Source organism: Culex quinquefasciatus, chromosome 3, assembly GCF_015732765.1.
Source record: "Culex quinquefasciatus strain JHB chromosome 3, VPISU_Cqui_1.0_pri_paternal, whole genome shotgun sequence".
In the NCBI taxonomy this organism is placed as follows: Eukaryota; Metazoa; Arthropoda; class Insecta; order Diptera; family Culicidae; genus Culex; species Culex quinquefasciatus.
The window spans coordinates 46401194-46427562 of record NC_051863.1 but is presented as its reverse complement, the minus strand read 5'-3'; the positions used below and the strand labels follow the sequence as shown (position 1 = coordinate 46427562).

General features: G+C 35.8%; 1 protein-coding gene across 5 annotated transcripts in view; it reads right to left on the bottom strand.

Moving 5' to 3' along the window:
• The window catches only part of LOC6045140, a 52041-nt gene that overhangs the window by 6922 nt on the left and 18750 nt on the right, over positions 1-26369 (bottom strand). The window contains exons 2-4 of one of the 5 annotated variants that reach the window (XM_038262738.1): positions 18075-18183; positions 17552-17943; positions 4771-4982 (exon numbers count right to left, since the gene is read on the bottom strand). In XM_038262738.1, coding sequence (XP_038118666.1) covers positions 4771-4951 — 181 coding nt within the window. In that variant the 5' untranslated portion in view covers positions 4952-4982; positions 17552-17943; positions 18075-18183. The remainder of the gene's footprint in view (positions 1-4770; positions 4983-17551; positions 17944-18074; positions 18184-26369) is intronic. The other 4 variants (XM_038262739.1, XM_038262741.1, XM_038262740.1 and 1 more) reach the window with 4 other exon arrangements.

Below are 26369 nucleotides of genomic sequence, written 5' to 3'. Positions count from 1 at the left end.
TCAGTTCAACGGCTCGGGTAGGCCGCTTGAAATACTTTAAATACCAGATTTGAGCAAGATCTCCTCCCCGTTTCAATTTCCATTCACGTGTCGCTGCGCAAGCTACATTATACGGTGAATGCATGTCAAGAACGTACGTCCTCGTGACCGAGCGTTCTTAACTCGTGGAACGTTGAAACGGCACATTTTACGACATAAAAGAATTGATACAGTCAATAAGATCAAACTAAAAAGTATCTATTCTCACTCAAAAAACCAGAGTTTAACTGTACCATGAAAAAAAAATGTTCGCATTCCACCCCAAATGCCGGATACTTTCGATCCACCCTGTGGGGGTGGCAAATCGCATCGCACCCACTCTCGGTTTCATTGCGCACTCATCGCGATTATTTACAAAACACATACCGTTTAGAGCTGTAAACTCACATGTTCGCACAATAATGGCGTAGAGGATGCATCGGCAACAGCAGCAGCAGCGATGCATCTCCCTTAACAACCGCAATTATGGCACTTGGGCAAATAGAACAAGGTGACAATTGCACGGTCGGGCAGGCTCTGTGCTAGCGATTCGAATCATTGTCTATCTTTGTTTTTTTACCAATAAATCTGTTACTTTAGTTATACTTTGTGATTTAGTCAAACAAATTTATGTTTTTTTTTTTCAAATATTCAAATGTTTTAATCTTAAACCTTTTATTTAGAGCGTCCAATTTCCCGTCCCGGGAAAAAAATTCCCGGGAATTCCCGGGATTTCCCGAAAAAAAATATTTCCCGTTTCCCGGGAAATTTGTAAATTTCCCGGGAATTCCCGAAATTCAAGCGGAAGTATACATTTTCTTAAATTTTTGGAACTATTTTTTGAAAATGTAATGAAAAAAATAATAAATTAACAAACTCAACATGATTTTGTTCTATGAAATGTATTGTTTGGTTTATATATAATTAGGTAATCAGATTATTAAAAATTATGATATCAGAATTATTTCTGATAATATTAATTTTTGAAAACGAAACTATTGGCACTACGCCCCCCGGGGCATGGCCTTCCTCTAACGTGGGATTTCTGCTCCAGCGCCTCTGACGAGACAGGAGAAACCGGGACCGACGTTTTACTTCACCATCCGATAGAAGCTCAGTGGATAAGGCGGGAATCGAACCCGCGTCTCATAGCATCATCGGGATCGGCAGCCGAAGCCGCTACCCCTGCGCCACGAGACCCAGCCAATTTTTGAAGCAACTAGGAATAGATCTTGCTTAATGAGTATTAAATTATTTCAACTAGGTAAGCTTTTAACAAGTTGATGTTATTTTATCAAAACAATATTAACTCCTTACCTCCAAATTAAAATTGAGATTTTTTTTACGTTTTTGTTTATCATGATCAAATGAGATGAAAATCGAATTTGTGCAAAAAGAATTGATTCAATTGGTTGAATACCTAGTACTAAAGAAATTTCAATTTGAATAAAAGAATTATGGAGTGCTGGTGCAACTTCAGGTTAGAGGGTTAAATGTGGAAAATAGAAGACTTTTTGTGGAATGATGTTAATTTATCGTATAATTCAAATCATGTTGCATACCAATACAAAAAAAAAAACATTGAAAAATTACTTTCTATTGTTTGTTCTCAAAAAATGCAAAAATATTATCAAAGCTTGCTTCAAATATTTGAAAACATTGGGTTGTTTGGAGGAAAGCCAACACTAAAAGGCTTTACCATTTGTTCAAGAGCTGAAACCAGTATTGGTCATGAAAAACATAATTTCTGCATGTTTTTTTTCTCACTTCAATAAACTGGTCATAGAGGCAAGTTTAAAATTTCTCATCAAAAAATACCAAAATACATTTTCTTGTAGTTGAATGATTTTTTCATGCAGTCAAGCTGTTAATTGATCTTGACATTTATTTAAACCATTGATGTTGATGTCCTATACAATTTTGTTGCATAATATTAATTAAAACCAAGATCATAACAATTTTCAATAAATTTAAAATTTCCCGGGAATTCCCGGGATTTCCCGGGAAATTGACTGAAAATTTCCCGTTTCCCGGGAAATTTGTAAACCCGGGAAATTGGACGCTCTACTTTTATTAAAAGCAATAATTATATCAGCACATTTTATATACAACATATTAATACTACGGTGTCTTTGCGTAGCGGTCCTCACGCAGGATTTTCGTTGCCGTTTTCGTCTTTGTTGTCCCCCCGATTGTGTGTGTATTTTGATCCGGGCGGTTTCGCGTTTTCGCATTTTAGTTGGTTTTATCTTTCCACAGCCGGCTGTCTAAGATTAAATCATTTATGCTAAACTCAACACCAAATAACCGGGAATAGTCTCATCCGCATACTCCGACTGTTTGCCTTGAGAATGCATAATACATCACACCATTAAACAAAATTTATTGATTATTGGGTCGCATCATCATCCTCAATGTTGAATCCTGGCCATTACCCTTACCCACTAACAAAATCCCAAGTAGAAGTAGTTTTCCGGCACACGCGGGGTGTGGATATCGTATAGAACCCACCCTTGGTAGCAGCCTGTGCTAACTAACATTCCCGTCCCATTCCCTCGAGATCTACAAACTGACATGGCGGGCGCCGTTGGTGGCCAACGACTGTTTCCTATTCGCACCGGCTCTAGTTTTGATGATCGTGATGTTTTATCTTTTCAGCGCATTCATGCATGCTGTTGATAAGGGAAACATCATTTGATCGTTGAAGCGTGTGACCGGTTGTGCTGATGGGATATTATGGTCCTGTTCAGCAACGGAGAAGGACAACCATGGGTGGTCTCTCATGCTCATGCTCATGCTCATTAATACTACGGTGTCTTATTGTGAGGTCAAATCTAACGCACGAACAGTAATTTATTGGAAAAAACTGTTTTATACATGTTTTTGCACAATACTTTGCTATTTTTCTATCGGTATCGCTTACACGGAGCTAAAAAAATTCAAAATCGCGAACAAACGTTCATGAATTTCTAAAACACAAACAAAATGTTCAAATTTCATGGTGTCTTTTTCAGAAAATTACCCATGAAATTTGAACACGTTGTAACGTTGAACAACGCTTGTTCACGATTTTCAGAATTAATTTTTCTCCTTGTAGAACAGAAATAGCAACACAAAATTAGTCCATCGATTTACAAATTTGATGCTCTACTTAAAAAACTGCTGTCCACAGCACTACTGCTGTACTACTAATTCGTCCCAGTTGATTGTAATAAAATGCTTCAATCGTTTCAATTTAATGACCAGGCAAATTTTCTGAATAAAGAAAATCGATTAAAATCAATAGATACCTACACATTAGAATTTAGAAAAGGCGGTTTTACCAATTAATGATCTATATGGTTACGGCCGAATAAATATACGAGATTTAAAGCTAATGTTACAAAGGCATAAATATTGAATTTTATGTAATTTGGGCCGCTGAATCCAAATCTGGATTTGAATTTCCAGAAAATATTGGAAATTTAGATAAGTCAAAGTTCGACCATTTTTATTTTTTTATTTGGCTCAAACATTGTGGGGGCCTTCCCTATGACAAAAGAAGCTGTTTTGTGTCAATGGTTCACCCATACAAGTCTCCCTACAATTTTGGCAGCTGTCCATACAAAAATGGTACGTAAATATTTAAACAGCTGTAAGTTTTAGGTGAATTTTCTGATCAATTTGGAGTCTTCGGCAAAGTTTTAAATATTGTTTAGGACTATTGACAAAAAATAGGCGCACGGAAATTTTTTTTGTCGATTTTTAATTTAACATTGTTTTTACAAAAACTCAATTTTCCAAAAAACGTATTTTTTTTATTTTTGAGATTTTTTGATATTTTTAAAGAACAAAACCCCGCAACTCATGAGCCATAGAGAAGTATGGTCAAAAAATCTTCCGCCAAGTTATAATTTTTTGAAAAAAATAGTGATTTTTGGAAAAAAATCGAAATTTTATGCCAAAAAAAATTGACCTCAAGTTTTTATCAGGAAACCTTATTTAAGAGTTCACGACAATTAGCATTTTCGCTCAAATTTAGTTTGAAAGCTATTTTCATGCATCAAGTGGAAATTATTGCAACTTTCACCAGCTGTTTGATAACACTCATGATGATCCAAACTAGGCCGTTAGCCTACGTCAAACCAGCTTCAAAAAGCTCGAATTCAAACCGTAAGCAAAAAAATCAACTCACTGCAGCAGATCTGATGACGCACGAAGGCTTCACCACCAACTGACTACTGACCGAGCTCCCCCCCCCCCCCTCCCCCCAAACAATGGACGCCGTTCCACATTCCCGCCATTCCGGCCAACCAGCTGAATTAACCACGTGCTGACTCCACCTAAGGAGTGGAGGGGGAAGGGTGTCTATTCTCCATTACCCGCAGCAGTATTCAACGGGTGAGAACTTGAAATTGACGACTTCCCGGGAACATATGATTCAACGCGGGGAACGGCCAAGCTGTAAGCATTTCTGTTCGTGGGATAATTCAGCATGACGGTGATGGGAAGGCACGTGGCGTGTCGGCTTCCTTTTGTAGATAAGAGGTTGTTCACTGAGGTGGTTGAACTCTGAAGTAGACTTGCTGAACGAATTCGTTCAAAATATTGTCAATAAGGTCTATTTTTGCAAACAATTCTCATCCTCATCATAAACCTTATCATCCCCCTTGATAGTCAAAACAACAAAATGTGTCGGCACGTGCGGAACAAATCCGTGATAAGACCCCCCCCCCCCCCCCTCTCACCAGATAATCGACCCCCTCAGCTCACCGTAATTTATGACCGAAAAGCTCGTTGCGTTCGGCGAGGCTGCCGGGGTGACCACGATGACTCTGGACTGGGGCTGGCTGCTGTTGGACGTCTCGCTGTCCTCCATAAACTGATGCTGCTGCTGAACGATTGGACCATCATCCGATGGGCCCAGGTCCGCCCCAACGGCGGTCGGAGACATCACGTGGAGCTGCAAGTTAACTCGAGCGAAACTGTGAAAAGGTCATGGGGAGAGAGCGGAAAAAAAATGTGTTGTTAAAATTTGAATCTCAATGGGAAACATTTGTTTATGTATCAGCAAACTGGCGACCGCAACCGAGCGCCGGAACATGGTTCTGCAACGTGACACGGTAAGATTTCAACACCGCATCGGTCAGCTTAAAACGACAGTCAACAAATTGAAATTGCAAACTATAACAAATTTGTTAATACATATTTAAACTTCGAAATAAAACTAAATAATTCAAACATTATACATTTTCACTCAAGTGGCACAACTAATCATTGTCCACGTGTTAGTCTTAAACATTACAATTCAATCTGTTGAAAAAAAAACCAAAAAGGGATGAAACAACCACTCATAATGACGTCTCTCCTTGTACAAAGCCAAAACACTCTTCTGGGGAGTCACGTGGACGTCAACGCGTTACCAAGCATTGTTATCAACGTGAAAGAAGGGGGGAAATTCATGATGGCGCCAATTAAGTTGCCCCTGGTTTTGGCAACTAATTAAATGAAGCCCCCTCGAATCGTGAGCTATTTGCTTTATTAATGTGAATAGCCAGAATAACGCTGGAAGCCATTAATTGTTCGTAATCTCATTGTTGCGAATCGGTTACAATTACGATTGTGTGCAGGGTTTAGAAGCACAAAATAAGAGTATTTGTGTGCTCTTGTGCACAGAAAAAAAGTTACATGAAAAATAATGTACCTATCTAAAAGTATCATGATAAATAATGTAAATTTTAATGCAAGTAAGACCCCTATTTTTTTTTCTTTGGCCATTAGGGTGACCTACGTCGTGTTAGGGTGGTCCAAAATATTGCCATTTTCGTCAATTTTCGCAAAAATCATATGTTTCAAAAAATCATAACTCCGCGCCACTTCAACCGAATTTAGCTGAAAAAACGTTATTTAATACACCCTTAGGTGGTTGGCGCCTTCCTCACATTTGAAGGGTGCTATCCAAAATCCTAAAAGTGCGTAAATAACACTTAAGTGCTTATAACTTTTGATAGGGTTGTCAGATCTTAAATGTTTTGGACGCGTTGGAAAGCTCTTTTAAATACCTATCCAACGATAGGTCGCATAAGAGATCCGGACAACGTTTTCATCAAAATATCTGATATCCGGCCTCCAAAAAGGGTATAAATAAAACTTAAGTGCTTATAACTTTTGTTAGGGTTGTCAGATCTTCAATGTCTTGGACGCGTTGGAAAGGTTTTTTGAATACCTAACAAAAACCACACTTTTTGCAATCTTCTGGACTTTTGTTAAAATCGTTTTTTTTTGCATAACTTTTGAAGTAGGGGAAATATGCCTATTCTAATCACTCTAAGCCGTTCGACCAATTCTCATCACTTTTCCGTTTTCCGCTATTAAATCAACATTTAAAGATGTTTCAACAATGGAGAGTTGCTTGCTCACTTTGATTTGAGCTATTCATTACTTTGGAACAGTCAAAAACACTTTATGGAAGCTGTAATTCATGATCAAAGTGCTGATAGGCCGATAATAGAAATAGGCTGAGAAAGGGTATAGTTCCCCTACTTAACTAAACTGCATAATTTTAAATAGCGACTTATGGGACCCCAAGACAGATCGAATGACGCCAAAACGGACAAAATCGGTTCAGCCAATGTCGAGATAATCGAGTGACAATTTTTGATCAACATCCCACCAATATCTGAAATTTACAATTTTATGTATTCCATAATTCATTCAAATTCAATTGTGTCGATTAGAGTGTGTTCAGGATGCCCAAATCTGTCATACCTTGACGAAACTGAAGCATTTACTGACCTCAATTTAAAAATGTGTAAGTTTGTTATTTTTATGAATCGGCTGTATCATTGTTTTATTTTGATTGATTTCATTTATTTCGTATTTCCTTTGCTCCATACAAAAAAAAACTTTTTTGTATGGAGCGTGGAAAATCCTATACACCCCCCCCCCCCTCCCTAAAGTGTCGACGTGGTTTATGGATAGTCCCTTTGATAATTCTGCAAACTTTTTGGCATTGGAAAGAGATTCCTCTTTGAAAAACGTAGCTCAAGCAAGCTTTAATTCATTTTTAATTAGGGCTAGTGATTTTTCACGGCAAAAAAACGAAATTACGTGGCATGCCAATTAAAAAACATTGAAATTTCACGGCAATTTCTATTACTCTACAAATTGCTCAAAATAATCGTTGAAATGTAGTCTTTCAGCTAAATTATTAATTGAAAAGTGTCTTAACAGTTAGCAGTGGTTTTAGATACAAAATAAAACCCCCTGACACAAATTATTTATTTTAAAAAAGAGTACCATGAGAGTGAATCGGGGCTACAGTCTAAATAGAGACATGAGTGTTTAGAGCACTTAAGAGGCAGTATTTGTAGATTCTGCTCGGTTTGTTCTAGAGGTCGTATCGAGGTGCTCCGATTTGGATGAAACTTTCAGGGTTTGTTTGTCTATACATGAGATGAACTCATGCCAAATATGAGCCCTCTAAAACTTCATCAATTCCAACTCTCTTAGATGCATTCGAATGGTCTTTTGAAGCCCTTCAAAATGTGCTATAGACATCCAGGATTGGTTTGACTTTTTCTCATAGCTTTTGCAAATTACTGTTGAAAATGGATTTTTTTAAAACCTTAATAACTTTTCCCAACAGCCTCCAACACCCATACTCCCATAGGTCAAAAGTTAGGGAATTTCATGGACTATACTGCCGTTCTACGCATAATTGTCCCATGTCATTTTTGGTCGATTCTGACTTTTTGTCATTTTTAGGTTTATTTTGACGTTTACTTTTCGAAAAACACATAAAATCTAGTACTTTGTTCGGAATCTCATTAAAAACAACACCAAGTCTGTTTGTCCCATCGTTGTACTTCTACGCATAATTGTCCCACCAAGTATTTTCTTTCACGAAATTAACAGTTTTACGAATTATTTTCTTTTGTTTACCTATTGTATAGCAAGAGGAATACAAATAAGAGTGATAAACTGGTAACTGAGATGATTAGGGACTTATGGGGTGAATAGGGACCCACGGGACAATTATGCGTAGAAACACAAAAAATGGTCGAAAAATTTCAATCGCGTTTTTCTCAGTTGCACTTTTTTGAACATGGGACAATTATGCGTAGAACGGCAGTATAAGCCTACGGTATTAACTTTTTGGCCAATTGCAGTTTTTCTCATAGTTTTACGATTTTTCTAGAACAAACATTTTACAACGTTGGTTTTTGCCATGTAGGCCGCCATAGCGGCACTTTTTGATCTAAATTTTGTCATATTCGGAATTCTCGGACAATTTCACGTAAGTTAGAAGTATTGGAGTTGTAATATTGCTTTAAAAAATAATTAAATAAAACATTTTTGAAAAAAGAAATAGATCTTATTTACCCTATGCTCAATACGTCAAATGCTGTATCAAGTAGGCGAAAACTTGTTTTACCCTTAATCCGACAAAATGCTAAATAATATTTTAATTAATTCTAAATGGCATTTTTTACAATCAAATTCAAAATTACAACACCTCAACCTAATGTAAAAATTTCTGAGGATTCCGAATATGTCAAAATTGAGACCAAAAAGTGCCGCTATGGAGGCCTACAGGGCAAAAACTAACGTTGTAAAATGTTTGTTCTAGAAAAACCGTAAAACTATGAGAAAAACTGCGATTAGCCAAAAAGTTGGCTTATAGTCCATGAAATTCCCTAACTTTTGACCTATGGGAGTATGGGTGTTGGAGGCTGTTGGGAAAAGTTATTAAGGTTTTAAAAAAATCAATTTTTAACAGTAATTTGCAAAAGCTATGAGAAAAAGTCAAACCAATCCTGGATGTCTATAGCACATTTTGAAGGGCTTCAAAAGACCATTCGAATGCATCTAAGAGAGTTGGAATTGATGAAGTTTTACGGAAATGCGAGCAATTTTAAGATTTTTCATGTTTTTTGGACCTCAAACTTCAAAGTTCGTTTTACCCCACTTCCCTTTGTCGTAGAGGGCTCATATTTGGCATGAGTTCATCTCATGTATAGACAAACAAACCCTGAAAGTTTCATCCAAATCGGAGCACCTCGATACGACCTGTTTCACATCGGTGAAAAACTCGCTCTTAAAGGTTTTAAATTTGGAAATGGATGTACACATTTTGTTGGTCTGAGTCTGTTCTATTAGAAAACAATCAGACAAATCAAAATATTGTGCTCTAACATGATTAAAACTGCTGTCCCAATTCACCCCAGTTGACGGTTTTGAAGAATTTCCGTCAGTTGAATTCCAGATTTTTTGATCAGGTCTTACAAACAAATGTAAACAAAGAGTGTATCCCGCGTACTCTAATGAACATTGACATAAAGTGTGAAAGGGATACACTCAATGTTAACATTTCTTTTTATGACCTAATAAAAAAATGTCAAGAATTTATTATTCAGCTGTTTTAATTTTATTGAGATTTTTTAAATTAATTTGCTTAAATAACTCCAAAACGAAGCTCGTTCAGAAGCTCTTATTCATCAAAACAAAAATCATTGCTTTCCTAAATTTCAGCAATAGGGTAATTTTAGTATTTTAATAAAGTTCATTCATAACTTCATTAGAAGCAGTTTTTACATTAATTCAAGAAAAAATATAATACATTGCAAAATACTTAACATGTATGATTTCAATATATTTTCTTTTACGAATCAATTGAATTAAAACACATAATTTATATTCATAATATTGAAATGCAATTTGTTCATCGTTACTTAATATCTTTGATCAATGACAATAAATAAGCTGTTTTTGCGTTTTCTTTCAATGAAGTGTTGATTAACGTTCTTTTGAAATCTTTATGAAATTTTGTGGAATAAAGAAACCATCTGCATTTTGTTGAATATTCTAACAAACAATATCTTCAATAAAATAATTGAAGATCTTATATGAAATACTTTTTTATTTTATAAACTGCTTTAAAATGCTTGTTAAAAATCTTTTAAAATGTTTGGATTAGAAAAAAGCTTATATGCACTTAGTAGCGATTACTCAATTCGATATTTCAGATTTCGCGGCATTTCACGGTTACGCGGCTTCCGTGAAATCGCGAAAAATCACTAGCCCTAATCATAATACTTAAAAATTGCATTTTTTTAATTCATTTAAATAGTTGTGTTGAATTCTTCACATGTGCAAATTGTTTTCATTTTCAATTAATAGAGTAGTATAACAAATCCTTGTTTCGCCTCCTAAATTTTGAATTATTTTGTGTAGGGAATGGATACTTCTAAAAACTTTTAATTTTATTATCAAAGTAATTGATACAAAATCAGCACTCATATGTTGATAGTTTCATTCAACAAACTGATAAAGTTTGATGTGGAGTACTAGCAAATTTTTTGTAAAATATTTGAGAAAAGCAAAAACCTAACAAAGTAGACAACGTTATAGGGTATATGGCCCTATTTTGGACCTACTATGCAAAGCGTCAACATATTTCGCATAGTTCTCAGGAACGGTCTAACTAATTTGGCTCGTTTCAGGATTGTTTTGTGCCTTAATTTATGCTTAACAAAGTGTACTATTGAAAATTTAAAATAATTTAACCATTCCATTGTAATAAGCATTTCAAGTAAAACATTTTTTGGATGCTTTTTGGACTTATTGAATGTATTTTGGAGACATCGCTGAACCTATTTTGGACCCACACTCTGATTGGTTGAAATTTGGACAACTCGAATTGCGGCGTGCGGCGGCAACACGCACACTTACAAAAACTCGGTTTGATAAACCAAAGGGCCTATCCACGATTATAATTTGGAAAATATTTATTTCAGAAATTAAACAATTATGATGAAACAATGGATTTGAATTTGAAAACGTGTTTTAATCATATTGAATGGAAACTCACGCATCTTTAGAAGGTCTCTGTCCTATTTACAATTTGCATATTCTTACGACCTAATTGTTCAAGCATTAGAACATAAAAGACAACCCGTTATTACTCGCAATAAAAACACCTTATCTTAACATTAAATGAATGACACAGATACATAACAAGTTACAATGAAAAAAAGGTTCTAAATTTTACGCAGAGCTTATGTTCAAATATTATTAAACAATCAAGAAATTTTAAAGGGAGATTATAGCTTGTAACTTGGTGTGAAACTTTCTCATCTGTCATGTTAAACTTTACAGTTGCTTGACAAAAAGATTAACTACATGTTGCACTTTAAAAACAATGTAATATTTCAAAAAAAATCTTTGTTTGAATACCAGGGTGCCTTTGATAGTCATAGTTTGTCTTGTTAAAAGCAGATTTGAGGTTTTCAAACATTATTTTTACTTCGAACTTACCATCACTTAGGTTGCTGATATATTTTTAAAGAAAATCATTTATGTCAATACTTAGTTAATTATGTTTATAAGCTTTTTAATATAATACATATACATTTTAGGTAATATTGTTAAAAATTTAGAACTTTGCCTGAAATTCGTTGAAACTAGTTTTGTTTATTAAATTATGGATTTATATTACATGTATAACTGAATTTAAAGAATGAATCAAAAGTTTTCACATTTTATATGAAATTTGTTTTACTGGAAATGCCTTTAAATTATGAGATTTTTTAAATTATGTTTCAAAAACAAATAAAATTTAATAATATTTATATTACTTATTTTACCTTTTCCTGGTAGAAGATTGTCCGAAGAATCCGAAAATGCATTCCGTTTTACGATTCAAAATCATGTTCATTGAAAAATCATGACACGTTGAGAAGATGAAAATAATGCTATTTATCAACATTTTCTTAGTTATAGCACAGACAACAGACGTAGCGGCTAGAACAAAATATTTTGAAAATCGTGTGTAAAAACATGGCTGCCGCATCCTGCTAATCTACTAGCGCCATCTGTTAGCCTATTGCCACTCTCTAAAGCAGCCATGATGGTTTTCTGAGAAGGTGTGTTTGAAAATGCATCACCCAAAAATGTTTAAAAATATATTATTTAAATTTTTCGAGAAAAGAAATAAAAAGGTAAAGATTGTGTTTTTATGCTATAGTAAATCTACTTTAATTACACTACTCGACAAAACAAAACTTGTGTCAAGGGATTGACGATATCTCATCGGTTCCTCAGAGCAAAGGCATCCCCGAATCCGATGCAATCGACAGAATTTGATTTTATGTCCACGCGGACTGATGCGAATGTGGTAAATTTTTTAACATAAAAAATCGAACAATTTAAAAAACTTGCGTCTCCTCCCAACTATATGAGCCATCTACAAAAATATGGAGGCGCCTGGTGCATAGTCATTTCCTTTAAGCACAACGGAAACAACCAATACAAATGTATAAAAAAGTTGTCAAGATCGGGGGGGTCCACAGCTAGCATTTTTTGTACGATTATAAGAATAAATATTAAAAGTTTAAAATTAAAATATTTGAAAAACATTTTTTTTTAAATATATTTGTTTACTAAAATTTTATGTTTCTCAAAGGTCTATGGGTACTTCGGGATGTCCATGGTAATCCAAGGACTCCCTAGAGTTAAGATCTATGAGTCTACCGCCGTAACAAGCAAGAGGTCGTCGGATTTTGACCCCGGATCATGTGCGTATAGCATCAGTGGATATGGTAGACTACTATATGAATGTATTGGGATGTCCATGGTCATCCAAGGACTCCATGGAGTTAAGATCTACGAGTCTACCGCCGTAACAAGCAAAAGGTCGTTGGATTTTGACCCCGGATTATGTGCGTATAGCATCAGTGGATATGGTAAACTACTATATTAATGTAATGGGATGTACATGGTCATCCAAGGACTCCTGGAGTTAAGATCTACGAGTCTACCGCCGTAACAAGCAAGAGGTCGTCGGATTTTGACCCCGGATCATGTGCGTATAGCATCAGTGGATATGGTAGACTACTATATTAATGTAATGGGATGTACATGGTCATCCAAGGACTCCCTGGAGTTAAGATCTACGAGTCTACCGCCGTAACAAGCAAGAGGTCGTTGGATTTTGACCCCGGATCATGTGCGTATAGCATCAGTGGATATGGTAGACTACTATATGAATGTGTAGGGATGTACATGGCCATCCAAGGACTCCCTGGAGTTAAGATCTACGAGTCTACCACCGTAACAAGCAAGAGGTCGTCGGAATTGGACCCCGGATCATGTGCGTATAGCATCAGTGGATATGGTAGACTACTATATGAATGTAATGGGATGTCCATGGTCATCCAAGGACTCCATGGAGTTAAGATCTACGAGTCTACCGCCGTAACAAGCAAAAGGTCGTTGGATTTTGACCCCGGATTATGTGCGTATAGCATCAGTGGATATGGTAAACTACTATATTAATGTAATGGGATGTACATGGTCATCCAAGGACTCCCTGGAGTTAAGATCTACGAGTCTACCGCCGTAACAAGCAAGAGGTCGTCGGATTTTGACCCCGGATCATGTGCGTATAGCATCAGTGGATATGGTAGACTACTATATTAATGTAATGGGATGTACATGGTCATCCAAGGACTCCTGGAGTTAAGATCTACGAGTCTACCGCCGTAACAAGCAAGAGGTCGTCGGATTTTGACCCCGGATCATGTGCGTATAGCATCAGTGGATATGGTAGACTACTATTTGAATGTAATGGGATGTCCATGGTCATCCAAGGACTCCCTGGAGTTAAGATCTACGAGTCTACCGCCGTAACAAGCAAGAGGTCGTCGGATTTTGACCCCGGATCATGTGCGTATAGCATCAGTGGATATGGTAGACTACTATATAAATGTGTTGGGCTCCCTGGAGTTAAGATCTACGAGTCTACCACCGTAACAAAAAAGAGGTCGCCGTTTGGCTAAAGTGGTAAGCAAGGACTTTTGTTCATCGTTCAAACTTAAATATTTCGATAACTTTACATCGATTGTAGATCTTAACTCCAGGGAGTCCTTGGATGACCATGTACATCCCATTACATTAATATAGTAGTCTACCATATCCACTGATGCTATACGCACATGATCCGGGGTCAAAATCCGACGACCTCTTGCTTGTTACGGCGGTAGACTCGTAGATCTTAACTCCAGGGAGTCCTTGGATGACCATGTACATCCCATTACATTAATATAGTAGTCTACCATATCCACTGATGCTATACGCACATGATCCGGGGTCAAAATCCGACGACCTCTTGCTTGTTACGGCGGTAGACTCATAGATCTTAACTCTAGGGAGTCCTTGGATTACCATGGACATCCCGAAGTACCCATAGACCTTTGAGAAACATAAAATTTTAGTAAACAAATATATTTAAAAAAAATGTTTTTCAAATATTTTAATTTTAAACTTTTAATATTTATTCTTATAATCGTACAAAAAATGCTAGCTGTGGACCCCCGATCTTGACAACTTTTTATACATTTGTATTGGTTGTTTCCGTTGTGCTTAAAGGAAATGGCTATGCACCAGGCGCCTCCATATTTTTGTAGATGGCTCATATAGTTGGGAGGAGACGCAAGTTTTTTTTTTAAATTGTTCGATTTTTTTATGTTAAAAAATTTACCACATTCGCATCAGTCCGCGTGGACATAAAATCAAATTCTGTCGATTGCATCGGATTCGGGGATGCCTTTTCTCTGAGGAACCGATGAGATATCGTCAATCCCTTGACACAAGTTTTGTTTTGTCGAGTAGTGTTATCAATTAACACGATTTACGAGCACATGGATTTTTTTTCATTTAATTATCAATATTAAAAAATAGTCTAATCTGATGGTTTTTTTAACACAGCAACCAAGGCCGCGCTTGAGTCTGTCAAATTTTTGCTGGTTGTGTTTATAAACAAAACCAACAGAGGTGAGCGAAAATAAGGAGGAGACCCGGTGGAAATCGGGAGGATGGGCAAGCGTTTCTTGGAGGATAAAAGATCCGGAACCAGAAACGAAACAATCCGGAACTGTCGAAGAAGGAAAAACAGCAAGGTATGACACGGTAAAGTCTGGATGTCATCGGCGCCGTCAGCAAGAGCTATTATCACGGCCAACCCCGTAAACCTTTTGGCCCCAAACGACCGCATTCCGAAGATTATCTCCGGAACCGACAAACCAGCTACCACGATCATTTCAACGCTCACCTCCAAGGCATCAACATCTTCAACGCCCTCGAAACCCACCCCACCTTCAAGTGACGCCACTTCCGGCGAACCCTCGTCGCCATACCAAAGGCCTGAATCTTGAATGTTCTCCCCGGCGCGTCAGATTCCCCCACCGGATTTCTAGTGTAAGCGATCCTCAAACACCAGAACCAGAACAAACGATTACAAACGTTGAAAACCAACAAAATGAAAGTAGGCGGAAAGCGATATTTTGACAGCGGGCAATGTGTCAGGGCAAAGCGACTGCAGCGCCACAAACGGATTGCCACAACTAAAAATCTGTAACAATGATTTACACAAGGGAAGAATCGAGCCCAAACGTCTGTTGTCTGTGGTTATAGTTAACTGACTTTTTAAACTTTTCAAAATTTCATGAAAAGATCTTTATGAGGTACTTTGAGCACTTCTCTACCACGGTCAGTATGATTCCATACCATTCCGTACGTATTCAATTTTACTCTTCATTTTGCGGAAAAATATCAAACCTATCAAAGTCACCCCGGCTATATGTCTCAAATCATAATAATGTTGACATCGCATTAACCTCTTATGCCTATTTTTTTCGAAGATTTTTATTTTTCTAGCTGGTTTAATTGTGTTTCTAACATGATTGACACGGTAAAACTTAAAAATGTAATTTATTATAAACCAACGCTGCCAATGGCGAAAAAAAAATCGTTATACCTATATTTTTAAAAATTATATATAGATAAATATGCAAAAATCAGATAAAACTTACAAAAAATATATTTTCCATATGTATATTTCTCTGATTAGTTTGCAATACGTCTTAAAAGCCATCACGATCTCCGACATATATTTGATTTTTTTTCTGAACCAAACCAAATTTTGTTTGTTTTCCAGTAAAGAGCATTTAAGAGACGTGCAGATGATAATTCAAAGCATTTTTTATTTATAATTCGTAAATTGATCGAGAACAAATCGAAAAATTGATTTGTTTATAACTAGCGCTTAGGATCTTTTTTAAACTAACTCAAGATTTTTTTTTAAATTTAATTCATACGACTTTTTCAAAAACCACTCGTAAACGATGTTGACAGCTCCTGTCACGGTGACAGCTGACGATTTAATGAACTAGACCCTTTAGGTTTTTCAATCGTTTCCCCTTCAATTCCAACAGGGTAGCCAGTTTGCATTTTTTGAAGCAAAAATTGAAAATATATGCGGCTAAATTGGTGATAATGATGTTAAGACAAAAATAAATCAACATCAGTTTAAATTTTGGGATACTTTGCAATCGGTCCTATCAATCATCTAAATCTCTAGCATCAATTTGCATTTTAATCGTTTAAAAAACATATTTTCATTGTTTCTGTTAATCATTTGCTTTTTAAAGCTTAGATTTCATTCAAATAATTACAGTAAAGAAATTCAATTCAAAATATTAAGTTAAAAAAAATCAATCAATTTCAATGAAATATCGAAATAAATTGATAAACAAAACTGGCAACACCTTGTTATGCATGTGTTGGTGATAGCCTTGAACCGACGGCAAAGTAGCTCCAAAAACTGATCCAACGCGGCTGATTTGAAAATATATTTTGAAATTAGTTTTTTTCGATAATAGAATAGTTATATCAATAGTTTAGTGACGGAAAACAAGAAAGAATTAAATAAGCAACAGTTACATTGCTCGGAAACCGGACGAAATTGCTTGGTGTCAGTGCAAAACAGAAAAAATCATCAAGGTGTCGCGAGCCAAATCTGATAAGCAACAAGGCCGGAATTTTTGGACCTAATCGATGTGCTAGGAAAATGAAAGGAAGTTCGAATGGCGTTGGAAAAAGTGGCTGAAGAGGCGGAAATAATCAAAAATGTTAACATTTTTGGAAGAGGTAAGATACAAAACGATCCTGCCTACACTTTCTGTAGGTTGGATTCAGTGAATTAGTACTTTAAAAGCCTGAACTAACTCGATTAATAAAAATAGGTCCAAAATAGGTACTAGGTCCAAAATAGGGTCATATACCCTACTTCTTTTTTGAATGCGCTCCAGCTCTCCAAAATGGCTTCCTGTAAATTGCAAATTGCTCAAATTAATTGGTCTACAGCCAAAAGATGCATTCCTGTTGGTCCTTACAAAAATGGCAGCTGCGTCGTCTGTGCATCTTTTCTGCATGTGTTAGTGAACACATTATTTGGAGTTTTGCGAATGTTTGAACCATAGTTGATTAGGGGTTTTTACATAGTTTGATTGTCAACCTAGGCTCAGTTTCAAGGAGTATAACTATCTATTCAAGTATTTTTCAACAAGTAATTATTGTAAGTTTGACGCAGTTCATTCAACTTGCGACATAATCTGTCGCCACACACAAGCATGGCGCTTTTGTTTGTCCCAAAACCACACAGATACAGCGAATTGCAATCCATCCACCATTTTAACCGCAACATAAAACTCACATCGAAAAGTGGTGTACCGCCGCCAGGACAGAAGATATTCCAAACAATAATCCGCAGTATTATAGCTTCTCCGCTAATAACTGAATGACTCACTCAGTTCACAATTTTCCGCAATTCACTGTCACTTAATACGATAGCTTTGCTATTCTTTTACAATGAACTACCAAAAAAAACAACTCCACCAAACTTAATGTTGTCTGCTTCCTTTTTGTTCACAAGTCCCCCACACACTGTTCCGAGCCAAAACATCCACACAAAGAGCCGGCTTTTTTTCTGTCGCCCCCCCTTCGTCCAGAAAACACTCTCCCTTCAATGAAACGTCGAAGCGCAAAGTACGCACGCGAACCGTTTGAATGGGCTTCTCGACGACAACTGAACGGGTGAGCGCGAAACTGTCCAAGGTATCGAGAAATTAAAAGTGAGAGTGTGTGCAACATGGAGTTAAACTTTCTGTGCAGTTGCTGTGAAGGTTCCCATGGCACTTTGAAAAATTTAACTCCATGTTGCACGCACACACTCTCACTTTTAATTTCTCGATAGAGCGGCTGAAACCCGCGAAACGAGTGGACTACTCTGCAATGCAAGGCCCCCCCTTGTGGCGTCGCGACGCCGAGAACGGTGAGAGTGCACGTCTGAAAGAGAGAGAAAAAAAGAGATTGAGAAATGTTTTTGTGCGATGCCGGTGCAAACAAGTTTTCAACGTAAAAAAAATATTGTCAGCTTAGTCTTAAATTCACTGTTATTTTTGTAGAAATGACAGCAAAAATATGTTCTTCCTCAGCAAAAACAGGGCTTTTTGAATATTTAATGATTCAATAAAAAATATAATTCAAATATACTAAAAAGTGTAAAACAAATTGATATCAAGAGTTTAAAAAAAGTCATATAAACATATAAAACACAATAGCTTATAGGACCTTTTCAAAAAAAAATCTAGATATGTGCAAACTCGCTTTATGAATATTTCTCTCATAGTAAACTCATATTCTCTCGAGAGAACGTTTCTATACCAGAGAAATTGAGAGAGAATCGTTTTACAACAACATTACAACAAAGTGAAAATGAAGAAGAGCAATCGCTGTAAACTATGAAGATCAACATGGTCCAACATATTTATTTTTTTTTATTCTTAGTGTAAAATATTGTAAAATATCAAGTTTTCATCGTTTCTAGACTTTCTGATAAAATTAAAACAGTCAGTTTTCCATTTTTAAAATTACTTTAATTTTGATTCAAAAAAATAAATTCTAATGTCAAAAACTATTTATTTTGCAAGTCTCAAATCCAGTTCAAGAACTTTGCAACATCGTTGGTGTAAATATACACACATACACACACGCAAACATTATGATTGATCCACGAGCTTAGCCGGCCCAACACGTGCTTGACATTTTCTGTATCGCATCCGGACGGGCCTCGTGGATGGATGGATGGTGTCGTCATCATCGTTCGTCGAAACACACCCGCCAGCGCGCAGTCATCGCTGTCAATGGGGCCAATTGGGCAAAAAAACTATTTTAACGACTTTTATTTAATTGTTTTAAAAACGCGATAAAAAATAACTCAAAGGACATTTTCTACACAGGGTCCACGATTTTTGATCATTTTTATAATAAAGATCCCTTATCAAGACAAACTATTTTGAAAATAATGTAAATGGGTAATCCTCCACCTAACACAGGTTTTGTCCCGACCTCCCTCTCCGATTTGCGTGAAAATTTGCCCGAAAGGGTAATTTGTGTCCTTTGAACCAGTGTTCCCACGAGCCTAAGCCATCGGCTAGGCTAGGTTCATTTTTCTGGTTCAGGTTCACACCACACGTCGGCAAGCATCGTCGGCTCAGGCTCACTGAGTGCCGCGAGCCATGGTTCATTTGGTTCAAACCAGTCGAGGCTAGCCAAAATGAACCATTGGCTTGAACCAGGCTTGAACCTGGCTTGAACCTGATCAAAGAATTTTAGGCTAAACGGCAAGCTTTGTTACACCGTAGTATGCTCAAACCATAACATTGTTACACAGTAACATTGTTACACAGTAACATTGTTACACCGTAACATTGTTACACCACCGTAACACCGTAACAACATTACACCGTAACATTGTTACACCGTAACATTGTTACACCGTAACATTGTTACACCGTAACATTGTTACACCGTAACATTGTTACACCGTAACATTGTTACACCGTAACATTGTTACATCGTAACATTGTTACACCGTAACAGTATTACACCGTAACATTATTACAGTGTAAGGAATGTCACGGTGTAATGATAGCTACGATGCAACGAATGTTGTGGTGTAACAATGTTACGGTGTAACAATGTTACGGTGTAACGAATGTTACGGTGTTACGAATGTTACGGTGTAACAATGTTACGGTGTAACAATGTTACGGTGTAACAATGTTACGGTGTAACAATGTTACGGTGTAACAATGTTACGGTGTAACAATGTTACGGTGTAACAATGTTACGGTGTAACAATGTTACGGTGTAACAATGTTACGGTGTAACAATGTTACGGTGTAACAATGTTACGGTGTAACAATGTTACGGTGTAACAATGTTACGGTGTAACCATATTACGGTGTAATAAATGTTGCGGTGTAACAATGTTACGGTGTAACGAATTTTGTGGTGCAACAATGTTACGGTTTAATCATAATACGGTGTTACAATGTTACGGTGTAACGAATGTTACGGTGTAACGAATGATGCGGTGTAACGAATGTTACGGTGTAATAAATGTTACATTGCAACATTGCTACACTATAAGCAGGGGTGCCCAACCTTTTGGTCTTGCGGGCCAGATCAGATTTTTCTAAAGCAGAGGCGGGTCGGAACTAATGTTGGTGAAAGTAAAAAACAGTAAACATTTTTTTTCATAAAATTTATTTTGATAGATTAATTTAAGTAAACAAATACATAAACAAGTGTTGCAAATAAGATTCAAATAACTTGATTTTGAGAAAGAAATACAAAGATTACTTTCAAAGATGTGTTTAATTGATTTACTTTTATTTTGTTTTGTACAAAATTGTATTGTAATTGTTCTTGTCGATTGAAATTGAATTCCGACACCATAAACTAAAAAAAATATCAAAATTGCGTCGTTGCAAGTTTTTATTCAAGTTTGAAAAATCAACAAGACAAGATAAAATTTATTAAAACGAAATTTGGATTCAAATCTTCTCTACGAAAAAACATTTTTTGCGTTGTTGTGCACCTTTATTCAAATATTTTACAAAACATTTTAAAATTATTTTAAAGACATGAAATTTAAAAAAAGTGTTTACAAATAAAAATCTGATTAGTCATTCTTCAAATTTCTTAAAATTATTGAGGATCATAAAAAATGCTATCTAATTTCTTGACTTCTTTTGCAGCGATCTTTATTTTCAATATGATTAATTTGCCTTTTTTAAGCTATTGCCCAGCAAAACTTTATCATTGAAAAGTTGCTCTGAAAAAATAATAATAATTAATCAAAATCCTCAAAAAAGAAACAATTGAATTAGAAATAAAAACAGCCAAAACTTTAAGAAATTAGAATTCAGTGTCTTTTGCAATCTTTTTGCATATTTTTCAAGTTAAATAATTAATTCTTATAACACCAATATTGAAATAATAAAAATTAAATTCAAACATAAAGAATGTTTAGATGTGAAATAAAATCATTTCAAAAAATACAAAGGCATAATCATAACAAACGTTGAATTAGTAACATTGTATGTCAAAAACAAAATAAACAAATAATTGTTTTGTTATTAAATCTTTTTTATTGTTTCCATTGATTTTTTTTTTTATTTAGACACTCAATTAATTTATTGAATATTTTATGAAGGGCCGGTCATAGAACCATTTTGAAAAGCAGTCGCGGGCCGGACGTTGGGCAGGCCGTATAAGATTTGTTACACAGTGCCTGGTTAGCCTGGCTTAAGCCATGGTTCAGGGTTCACTGAACCAGGATTGAACCACAAAGGGTGGCTTAAGCCGAACCAAGTTTATAGGTGAACCTAGCCTAACCGGTTCATTTGGGAACTCTGCTTTGAACACTCGAAAAAGGTGTGTTTGTTCAATAATTTGCAACCAGAAAATTTATAAATTTGATGTTAAAGGGAAGTTTATATGAAATTAGACGCCCGATTTGATGACTTAATAAAAATTCTGATGAGGGTGCGGGACATTTCGCCAAATGCCGTTTCGGCGACGGTCGTTTCTCCCAATGTCATTTCGCCGAATGCCGTTTCACCGCATGGGACGTTTGCCGAATGCGACGTTTCACCGAATTGACAAAAAATCGTAAAAAAAAACTTTATAAAAAGGACACAAATTATATTGAAAGTATTTTTTTAATTGATATAATGTTTAAACCTTTTAGGGAGTTTTTGAATTCTTTTTAAAAATTTGTATTATTTTGTTTGCTAGTATGTTATTTTTTAAGTTTTATGTATAAGGCTGGTACAAATATTTTTAAAAGTTTTTGTCACCCCCTCTTCAAAATTGGCCCGAAAAATCAGGGGGCAAAAAAAATATTTTTACAATAAACTTCAAAATTTCAATGAAAATTCAAGTGCAACCAGCTGAAATCAAATTAAAATACATTCTTCTGCGTTTAAAACCATTTTTAGCATGTTTGGGTTAATTGAAAAATCTTAAGATTTTTTGAAAATTTTCGATGCGAAATCTTTTTTTTCGATACAACTTTTGTTTTTGTCAGATCTTAGATTTTTTGAAAACTAATGATTGCAAAACAACTGAACTAGTGTAAAATGTATTTTAAAACACTTTTTTCATTTAAATGTGAAGACTATGGCTTGTTATTTAAATTTTTAAATTTTTTTATTTTTTTGCCCCCCCCCTTGACCTCGGCCAGGGCCGAGGGACAAAAACTTTTTTAAATATTTGCATCGGCCTAAACAATTGTTTAAAAAATAATCGAGTTAAACAATTTTGTGAGTTTTTGCATTCTATCAAACATAAGCAGATATTTAATTTCAGCATACAATTTTAAATCATTTCTGTGAGTTATAATTTTAATTTATTATTTTTTGCATTCTTTGTTTTTTAAGCATATAATTTTTATATTTTTTGGGAGTTTTTGCATTCTTTCTAACACGAGCAGTTCTTTTGATTTTCAACATAACATTTAAAAAAATTGCCGTTAGTTTTTGCATCCTTTGTTTACTGAGCATATTTTTTCAATTATTTCTGTGAGTTTTTGCATTCTTTTCTAAGTAAATAATTTGTTTTTTTTTCTGTGAGTTTTAACATACTTCCAAACCTGAACAGTTTTTTTAATGTTGAACAAATCATTTGGGTTATGTTAGTTTTTACATTCTTAATTTTTTAAACAATTTATTTGTATTATTTCTGGGAGTTTTTGCATTCTTTCAAACATGAGACGTTCTATACCTTTTGCATTATTATATTATTATCTTGCCACTTCTTCTCGAGTTTGCACCGGTAAAATAGCATAAATAATACAAAAAAGTTGATTTTTTAGGCAATTCGGTGAAACGTCCATTCGGTGAAATGACTTTCGACGAAACGTACCATTCAGCGAAACGACTTTCGGTGAACAGACCGTTGGCGAAACGACATTCGGCGAAATGTACCAGATCCGCACGAGCCCCCTTTGAACGAAATTTGTTCCAGATTTGTCTAGGGGTCATTCACAAATGACGTAATCAAAAAAGTCTCATCCGAGGGCCCCCGCCCCCGCTTCTGTTTGAGCTTGGTACCGCCAGTGGATGCAAATGGATTTGGTCTTAAGGTGAAGCCGTTGATCATTTTCGAAGAAATTTGATCATCATCACTATAAAATATTCTGTATTAAATTCAATTTAACGAATTTCAGCACCTAAATGAATCAGCATGTGCCGATTGTTGCCATCTAGAAGCCACTGAAGGAATTTTTGATCTAAATCAATTGTGTTTCAAAATTTATATAATTTTGTGGAACAGTCATTGACGTCCTAGTTGGCAATCATTGATTAATGACGATTTCCATAACTTTACAAGGAATGGGATAATCGATACCAAAAGGAATCAGCATGTGTAGGGCACTATTCTAAACAACTTATTGAAGGAATTTTGTCAAAATATTGAAAGTGATGCAAAATTTATATCTTTGAACGAAAAATCATTACAATGATGGAAGTCTTCACGTTAAATTGTGATTAGATTGTAGATTTTATTCCACACAGCAATAAAGCTATTTTTGCTTGTGTTGATTAAATGAGTTTTTTATTACTTTCATAACAATCAAGCGTGTCGATAGGAATTAATTAGAACTCTTATTTTTAGACTTGACATACCGTAAACTGGGGTCAATCGGGACACATGGGGCGAATTGGGACAGCAGTTTTAACCATGTTGGAGCACAATAATTTGATTTTTCTGGTTGGTTTCGGTTAGAACAGACTCAGGCCAACAAAATGTGTATATCCATTTCCAAATTTAAAAGCTTTAAGTGCATTAAAAACTGCTGTCCCTATTCAGACTGTAGTCCCGATTCACCCCAGATTACGGTAACAGTAGTTTGAAGTTAGGCAACTTTTCAAACGACTTTGACTGTAGCTTTTAGAGGTTGGCAACTCCAGCAACAACTCCCATACAAAGTGGTTTCAACTTAGCCGACATCATCATAACTAAGACGACACCTTCTAATCCAGTTCTATACCACCCCGATTGCCCCCCAAAACACCCCACAAAACGGTTCAAGCTGCACCCCTTTTACTTCATTACGACGAGCAATCTGTTTGATTTATCTGGCGGATTGAAGTACACGTGGAACGTCGTTACATTTGTGTCAAATAAATGTTTATTTTTGCTCCACGAGTTTTGCAGCAACCGCCAGTCTGCGGCAAAATTTACGACGATTGTGGGCCCTTAAATGCACATCGAATCGAATTTGTCAGCCCACCGCTCTGGACTGATGGTTGACGGTGCCGAGCTGAGAGCTGGTGCAATGTTTTTATTTTCTTTGCATTTCAAAATACGGCACCCGGCCAAACATGTGCCCGGCTCTTCAGTAAGCCGGGTGTGACCATGCAAAAAAAAAAAAACAAACGAACGAACGATCCACCCATGCCATGCTGTTGCGGCTGGAACAAAAAAAAACACCGCATTAATGCTGTATCAGTGCAGAAAACGTGCAATTTTGCATACAGATCATATGCCATGAAGCGTCTGTCTGGTGTCCATCAAGAAGCGACTAGACTATGTGCGAATCCCTTGCAAGTGGAATGTTGACGAAATTTGAATTATTGTACCAAACAACGAAATTTCTGCGCAGGCTCAACTCGAAGGGAAGCATGAAGTTTTGTGTCTCCAGAAACACGTGCACCTTGATTTTTTTTTTTTCAAAAATATTTAGACTTGGAAGAATGGTTTTCCTCCAAAGTTTGTATGGGGAATTAGTGCTGTTCGCTTCTCCCACATATTGCATGCAATTTTTCGGTTGTATGCAAGAGCGACGAACCGCCCTAATTCTCCATATAAACATTGGAGAAAAACCATTCAGCCCTGTCTGAATATTTTTGATAAATTCAAAGTGCACGTGTTTCTGGGGACCCCAAACTTCATGCTTCCCCTCAAGTTTAACCTGCGCAGTCATTTTTTTTTCTATTTTTGTAGGTGATTGTTATTAAAAAGCAAAACAAAAAAAGGCAAATAAAAACTGAATAGCAGTCTAACCAATCAAAATTGAACATCAGTTCATAAAATAAAACAACCAAAGAGTGAGAGCTCCGGCTGGTGAAAGATGACGGATAGTCGAATATAAAATCAGTCACCATACGGTGAAACGTGAGTAGGTTCCCATTTTCATATTGAACTGAATCCGAAACTCACGTGTAATGTAGTAGGAGGTCGACAGTTCATCGAAATGCGATGAACTTATATGGCTCTAACAATTCTAAAAAATTTCTTCAATTTACTTTAAACGATCCAAAGTAGTAGCAGTAGCACTTGAAATGACCATGAATACAAAGAGACAAGTTGTTCCTTTCAGGAATATTTTTGGGATTTTTTTGTCTTGTAGAAAGTTGTTGAGCTTGGCAATCCAAGCAGCTTTGTCGAAGACACCAAAATTTCATAATCACCTGTACACCAAAATTCATAATCATAATTTCATTTGAAGATAAATCTAAAATACTCATCTATTTTGTTTTTGTCCATCCAGGTCATAATGATTTAGAAAAAAATAACAGATGTATCAAATTTACGCTATTTTTTCGGAAAACAACATTGTAAAACAAATTAATTTCTTTTGTAGATTTTTTAATACAGTAGAAAAAATGCTTTTCAAAGATTGTATTGTAAAATGTTCGTTTCAAAACTCATTAAAATTTTAAAAAAATCATTGTAAAGAACAGAAAAATGCCTAAGCCAAAAAAGCTCAATCCCAATTTATTTTTGGAAAATTATTTTTAAAAAATATTATTTTGAAGAAAATTTAAATTTTACGCAGGAAATTTCATATAAGGGATTGATGTGGAAGTATAAGTATTGAACGGAAATTTGAAAATTATATGAAAAAGTCGTACCAAAACAAAATTTTATAAAAAAGATCAACTTCAAACTAATAAAATTTTACAAGTTTCATTAATTTTTATGTGTGTTCCACATGCGGTCCGCGATACTACAGCAAGTTTCCAAAATGGCCCGCGAGTTTTAGCCGGCTGAAGACCACTGAGCAATTCTCTGAGATTTCGGTCATTCGATTTTTTTTTGTATTTTTTAATCCGGCTGAAACTTTTTTGGTGCCATCGGTATGCCCAAAGAAGCCATTTTGCATTATTAGTTTT